Genomic DNA, 7,726 nt, shown 5'->3' on the forward strand with positions numbered 1-7,726 from the left:
TTGTTTCCGATAGCTCTCTACCGACAAGGGTTCTTTCTCAATTCCTCATTCCTCGATTCCTTGCACCCTCTATCATATCCTCACCTCATTCTCAAAACGCATTGGAGGAGAACTTGAAGGTCCAAGGGGAGGGACCTTGAATCTTCACCTCTAATTCGTTTTGAGAAAGAAGAGAGGAGAAAGGAATCGAGGATAAAGGAACTAAGAAAAAGCCTACGTTTTCTTTTCTAATGCTAACCTCTGACTTATCTCTCACTCTCTCTCTGTACCTGCAGTGGATATATGGTCGGTGGGGTGCATTATGGGAGAAATGGTGCGTCACAAAATCCTGTTCCCTGGCCGGGACTGTATCCTTATTCAGATAATGTAAATAATGGCCGTTGATCTCATTCAAAGAATACGGGTGCCATTTTCCCCTCGCAAAGACAGCTGTGAACACACCGTAACATTTTTAATAAACGGGAGCTCCGATAAAGTACGACCTCACAGAAATTGTTCAAAAAAAGTTACATAAATCGCACTGCAGATTATAATTTCACTCGTTCCGTATATTTACATTGTGTTAGCTTACAGGGAAGGTGTCTTTGTTGTATGAAAATGTTTCAACAAGAGTTGTGCATGTCGTGTTTGCAATCATGTTTGGATTTTACACTGCATGACCAAAAGTATCGCTCGTCGAACATCTCATTCCAAAATCATGGGCATTAATATGGAGTTGGTCCCCTCTTTGCTGCTATAATAGCCGCCTATCTTTTGGAAGGCTTTCCAATAAATGTTGGAACATTGCTGCAGGGACTTGCTTCCATTCAGCCACAAAAGCATTAGTGAGGTCGGGCACTGATGTTGGGCGATTAGGCCTGGCTCGCAGTCGGTGTTCCAATTCATCCCAAAGGTGTTCAATGGGATTGAGGTTAGGGCTCTGTGCAGGCCAGTCAAGTTCTTCCACACCGATCTCGACAAACCGTTTCTGTATGGACCTCGCTTTGTGCACAGGGGCATTGTCATGCTGAAACAAGAAAGGGCCTTCCCCAAACTGTTTGCCAACAATTCGTTTGGCAAGATCCTTTCCAGCTTTAATTCGTACTTGTGTGTCATTACGAGTTAATGATAGCTCTGTGTTTGTCACGCTTGCTAAGATTTCCCGACCACTGGAACTAAGGGCCTAGACTTAACCATGAAAAACAGCCCTAGACCATTATTCCTCCTCCACATGTACAGTTGGCACTAGGCATTGGTGCAGGTAGCGTTCTCCTGGCATCCGCCAAATCATATTTGTCCGTCGGACTGCCAGTTGAAGCGTGATTCACACTCCAAATCAAATCAAATCAAATCAAATCAAATCAATTTTATTAGTCACATACACATGGTTAGCAGATGTTAATGCGAGTGTAGCGAAATGCTTGTGCTTCTAGTTCCGACAATGAGTTCCAACAAGTAATCTAACCTAACAATTCCACAACTACTACCTTATACACACACACAAGTGTAAAGGGTAAAGAATATGTACATAAAGATATATGAATGAGTGGTGGTACAGAACGGCCAGGCAAGATGCAGTAGATGGTTAGAGTACGGTATATACATATGAGATGAGTACTGTAGGGTATGTAAACATAAAGTGGCATAGTTTAAAGTGGCTAGTGGTACATGTATTACATAAAGATGGCAAGATGCAGTAGATGATATAGAGTACGTATATACATATGAGATGGGTAATGTAGTATGTAAACATTATATTAAGTGGCATTGTTTAAAGTGGCTAGTGGTACATTTTTACATAATTTCCATCAATTCCCATTTTTAAAGTGGCTGGAGTTGAGTCAGTATGTTGGCAGCGGCCGCTAAATGTTAGTGGTGGCTGTTTAACAGTCTGATGGCCTTGAGATAGAAGCTGTTTTTCAGTCTCTCGGTCCCTGCTTTGATGCAACCTGTACTGACCTCGCCTTCTGGATGATAGCGGGGTGAACAGGCAGTGGCTTGGGTGGTGTTGTCCTTGATGATCTTTATGGCCTTCCTGTGACATCGGGTGGTGTAGGTGTCCTGGAGGGCAGGTAGTTTGCCCCCGGTGATGCGTTCTGCAGACCTCACTACTCTTGGAGAGCCTTACGGTTGTGGGCGGAGCAGTTGCCGTACCAGGCGGTGATACAGCCCGACAGGATGCTCTCGATTGTGCATCTGTAGAATTTGTGAGTGCTTTTGGTGACAAGCCAAATTTCTTCAGCCTCCTGAGGTTGAAGAGGCGCTGCTGCGCCTTCTTCACAACGCGTGTCTGTGTGGGTGGACCAATTCAGTTTGTCCGTGATGTGTACACCGAGGACTTAAAATTCCACCTTCTCCACTACTGACCGTCGATGTGGAAGGGGGGTGCTCCTCTGCTGTTTCCTGAAGTCCACAATCATCTCCTTTGTTTTGTTGACGTTGAGTGTGAGGTTATTTTCCTGACACCACACTCCGAGGGCCCTCACCTCCTCCTGTAGGCCGTCTCGTCTGTTGTTGGTAATCAGCCTACCACTGTAGTGTCATCCGCAAACTTGATGATTGAGTTGGGGCGTGCATGGCCACGCAGTCGTGGGTGGAACAGGGAGTACAGGAGAGGGTCTAGAACGCACCCTTGTGGGGCCCCAGTGTTGAGGATCAGCGGGGTGGAGATGTTGTTACCTACCCCACCACCTGGGGCGGCCCGTCAGGAAGTCCAGGACCCAGTTGCACAGGGCGGGGTCGAGACCCAGGGTCTCGAGCTTGATGACGAGTTTGGAGGGTACTATGGTGTTAAATGCTGAGCTGTAATCGATGAACGCATTCTCACATGGTATTCCTCTTGTCGAATGGGTTAGGGCAGTGTGCAGTGTGGTTGCGATTGCGTCGTCTGTGGACCTATTGGGTCGGTAGGAAATTGGATGTGGGTCTAGGGTGTCCGGTAGGGTGAGGTGATATGGTCCTTGACTAGTCTCTCAAAGCACTTCATGATGACGGAGAGTGAGTGCTACGGGGCGGTAGTCGTTTAGCTCAGTTACTCTAGCTTTCTTGGGAACAGGAACAATGGTGGCCTCTTGAAGCATGTGGGAACAGCAGACTGGGATAAGGATTGATTGAATATGTCCGTAAACACACCAGCCAGCTGGTCTGCGCATGCTCTGAGGACGCGGCTGGGAATGCCGTCTGGGCCTGCGCGCCTTGCGGGGTTAACACGTTTAATATTTTACTCACCTCGGCTGCAGTGAAGGAGAGCCCGCAGGTTTTGTAGGGGGCCGTGTCAGTGGCACCTGTATTGTCCTCAAAGCGGGCAAAAAAGTTTTTAGCCTGTCTGGGAGCAAGACATCCTGGTCGCGACGGGGCTGGTTTTCTTTTTGTAATCCGTGATTGACTGTAGACCCTGCCACTACCTCTTGTTTCTGAGCTGTTGAATTGCGATCGTATTTTGTCTCTGTACTGGGACTTAGCCTGTTTGATTGCCTTGCGAGAGAATAGCTACACTGTTTGTATTCGGTCATGCTTCCGGTCACCTTGCCCTGGTTAAAAGCAGTGGTTCGCGCTTTCAGTTTCACGCGAATGCTGCCGTCAATCACGGTTTCTGGTTTGGAATGTTTTTAATCGTTGTCTGTGGGTACGACATCGTCAATGCACTTCTAATGAACTCACTCACCGAATCAGCATATTCGTCAATATTGTTGTTGGACGCAATGCGGACATATTCCAATCCGCCGTGATCGAAGCAGTCTTGAAGTGGATTCAGATTGGTCGGACCAGCGTTGAACAGACCTGAGCCCTGGAGCTTGTTGTTTGAGTTTCTGTTTGTAGGCTGGAATCAACAAAATGGAGTCGTGGTCAGCTTTTCCGAAAGGGGGGCGGGGGAGGGCTTATATGCGTCGCGGAAATTAGTATAACAATGATCTGGGTTTTTCCAGCCCTGGAGCACAATCGATATGCTGATAGAATTTAGGAGTTTTGTTTTTAGATTAGCTTGTTAAAATCCCCAGCTACGATGAATGCAGCCTGGGTGTGTGGTTTCCAGTTTACAGAGTCAGATAAAGTTCGTTCAGGGCCATCGTGTGTCTGCTTGTGGGGGGAATATATACGGCTGTGATTATGATTGAAGAGATTCCCTTGGTAGTAATGCGGTCGACATTTGATTGTGAGGAGTTCTAGATCAGGTGAACAGATGACTTGAGTTCCTGTGTGTTGTTATGATGATCACACCACGTCTCGTTATCATTAAGGCATACCCCCCCGCCCTCTTCTTACCGGAAAGATGTTTGTTTCTGTCGGCGCGATGCATGAGAACCAGCTGGCTGCACCGACTCCGTTAGCGTCTCTTGAGTTAGCCATGTTTCCGTGAAGCAGAGCACGTTGCAATCCCTGATGTCTCTCTGGAATGCTACCGTGCTCGGATTTCATCAACCTTATTGTCAAGAGACTGGACATTGGCGAGTAGTATGCTAGGGAGTGGAGCGCGATGTGCCCGTCTCGAAGCTGACCACGAGACCGCCTCGTTTGCCCCTTTTTCGGCGTCGCACAGGGTCGCCGGCTGGGATCAGATCATTGTATTGGGTGGAAGCAAAACACTGGATCCGTTTCGGGAAAGTCATATTCCTGGTAGGAACGATGATGAGTTGACGTTAATCGTATATTCAGTAGTTCCTCCCGACTGTAGTAATGAAATCTAAGATTACCTGGGGTACCGATTTAAGATAATGACACAGTAAAAAAACAAAATACTGCATATTTTCCAAGGAACGCGAAGCGAGGCGGCCATCTCTTTTCGGCGCCGGAAGTAGAGAACGCGTTTCCACTGCTCCGTAGTTCAATGGCGGCAAGCTTTGGAACTCGATAGTGAGTGTTGCAACCGGGACAGATTTTACGTGCTATGTGCTTCAGCACTCGGCGGTGCCATTCTGTGAGCTTGTGTGGCCTACCACTTCGCAGCTGAGTTGTTGTTGCTCCTTGATGTTTCCAATTCACAATAACAGCACTTATTGATTAGGCTACTGTACGCCTCTGCTGGCAAAATCGATGCCATAACCAATTGAGTTACAGCTAAGAACAGGTTTTGATGAGTCTTAAATATCACCAGTAGCGCTGCTTGAAATTTGCACATTGGTGCACATTTTTAAGGACACAACAAAAATATTTCCACCCCTCCCTCCACAAGTAAGCTGATGTAAGACAAGTAAATTACCAACCCTGGCGCCTGGCTTTTACAAGTCAAAATTGCCAAAGAGCGTGTGTTAATGGCAGCCGAAAATAGAGCCCTATGACTCTCAGACTCTCTGAAGGTGAATCAAATCAATACGTGGCCTGTACTCCTCTGTTAGGTACAATGGTTTCCGCGCAGCTCTATTGTCTCTAACCAATCTTGCTACTGTACTGGCTGGTTTCATAACACCTCTAATAGCTCAAATAATATATTTAATAATAACATATCACCATTTCAATAATTCACCATCAATTCAGTAACCCCTACAGAATTATTATTATTTTTTCTCTCCAAGTCCTGTTTATATAAATTAATTACTTGAAGTATGTGATGACAAAGCCATGGATCCATCATGGAATGACTAATTATATTTCTATGGGAATCCATCCTGTATTTAACCAATTTTATTTTGGCACCCCTTTGGCAGAATGAGGCATCCCTTACTCTGAATATTTATTGGAATATTTCTGGCGCCGTGTGCGTCTGCCTGGAGTGTGTTGTATACATTGTGGGGTCAGACACTGTACACCATGCCCCCCAGGTTACATATCCCAGCATGGCAGGGATGGCCCCCTGGAGCTAATGGGAGAGCAACATGCATGCCGATAATTACTGCTAATTAGCATTCTAGCTTTGAGGGTGTGTGCGTGTGTGTGTGCGTGCGTGCGTGCGTACATCTATCAGGGTGTATGCCAGGACAAAACAAGGATATTTGGTGTCTCTAAAACAATAAGTCATAAGTAATAATCAATCATAAGTATTAATTTATTCACCAACAGTGAATTGAGTTGAACCCCTTCAGAAACTTGTATTCATGCTGAAGTCCAGAATGCACTGTAAGGCCAATGTGTCATCATCCTAACATGATAGTCAATGCCAATCAAGACGCCAGCAGAGTGAAATCTGGAAGTTACGAGAACCTACAGTCCTCTTCTGCATGATTTGTGCTTTAAGAAAAGCCCTGCAAGGACAGTGTGGCGTTACTCACATACTCTTGCTAGATCAGTGGTCACCAACCTCTTCTGAGTCAAGATCACTTTCGCAGTCAAAAAGCAACATCTATTTTTTTTTTTTTTTACATGATTACATTTTTTTACATTAACCTAATAAAAACAGCTCTTTAGGAATGAGGTTTGTGCAGTAGGCCTAATAGATTATTACAGCATATTGGTTATATACCTGGCCTGCCAATATTGTTCTCTCCCGACAATAATATATTTCAAAACTAAAGCTTTGATAACAAAATAGATCAGTTGGTGTAGCACTTGCGAGGCACAGCTGAGCATAAACTGGGAACTAGAAAAAAAACGAGCTCAAATCATGACATCAGTGATCTTCAGGTCAAGAATGTCTGCCGTCTGGATGATCGTTCGAAAACATAATTCCCAGTTCCCAGTTGTCTTAACTTCTTGCAACTATAGGGGGTGCTGTTCCGCATTAGCATATTTGTGTCTCCAAATTAAACTGCCTCGTGCTAAATTCTTGATCGTACAATATGCATATTATTGTTTTAGTGCGATTTTTGAGGAATTTCTGGTATGTGCGTTCTGAAAGTTTGGACACACGTTTTAGGGAGGTCCGGTTCGTTGGTGGTGGAACATTTCGAAGGACAAGGACATCTATCGACCAAAAGACGTTTATAACATAGAAAGGATACATTGCCAAGAATATGATGGAAGAACAGCTCAAAGTAAGCAATATTTAATATGATAACCGTGTTTCTGTCGAAATATTTTAAACGCATAATTCGCCATTTGTTTGGTATAGCTTCACTGGCCAACCCTGTATTTAAAAGTAAGGATAATTTTAAAAATGTAAATCCGCGGTTGCATTAAGAACTAATTTGTCTTTCGATTGCTGTCAACCCTGTATTTTTTAGTCAAGTATATGATAGCTTTCAATTTAAACTAGATCACTCTGATAGATGACGTCAGACATAATTGAGCTTGATTTCCTAGTATTTTTATTGTGTAACCACCGGTTTTGTTATGGCTAAATATGCACCTTTTTCGAACAAACTGTATATGTATATTGTAAAATGATGTTACAGGAGTGTCATCGGAAGAATTTGAGAAGTTAGTGAAAAATTAATATATTTTGGCGGTGATTACGTTATAGCGCTCTTTGGCTGGAATCGATGCTTCTGGTAACGTTTTTTCATGTGGTATGCTACTTATCGATTTATTGTGTTTTCGCTGAAAACGCTTAGAAATCTGAAATATGGTCTGAAATCACAAGAACTGGTCTTTTCCATTGCTAGCTTTGTTTCTATTTTTATGAAATGTTTTATGATGAGTAAATTGGTCAACACGTTGCTCTATCTAGTAATCTAGTCGATTTGTGATGGTGGGTGCAATTGTAAACTGTGATTTCTACCTGAAATATGCACTTTTTTCTAACAAAAACTATCCTATACCAATGATATGTTATCAGACTGTTCATCTGAAGAGGTTTTTTCTTGGTTAGTGGATATCAATATCTTAGTTGAGGCCGAATTGGTGATAGCACCTGAAGGAGTAAGAACTGATGGAT

General features: G+C 44.1%; 1 protein-coding gene across 10 annotated transcripts in view; it reads left to right on the forward strand.

Moving 5' to 3' along the window:
- The window catches only part of LOC111961224 (mitogen-activated protein kinase 10-like), a 115,582-nt gene that overhangs the window by 60,744 nt on the left and 47,112 nt on the right, over nucleotides 1–7,726 (forward strand). For 8 of the 10 annotated variants that reach the window (XR_002876981.1, XR_011476712.1, XM_023983315.2 and 5 more), the window contains one exon: nucleotides 276–347. The exons of the other annotated variants lie outside the window; for them this stretch is intronic. Coding sequence is in view for 6 of the 8 variants with exons in the window: in XM_023983315.2 (XP_023839083.1) it covers nucleotides 276–347 (72 nt within the window). In the remaining 2 variants the exon portion in view is untranslated. The remainder of the gene's footprint in view (nucleotides 1–275; nucleotides 348–7,726) is intronic. 10 annotated transcript variants of the gene reach the window in all.

Source organism: Salvelinus sp. IW2-2015, linkage group LG4q.1:29 (assembly GCF_002910315.2).
Source record: "Salvelinus sp. IW2-2015 linkage group LG4q.1:29, ASM291031v2, whole genome shotgun sequence".
NCBI classification, from domain to species: Eukaryota; Metazoa; Chordata; class Actinopteri; order Salmoniformes; family Salmonidae; genus Salvelinus; species Salvelinus sp. IW2-2015.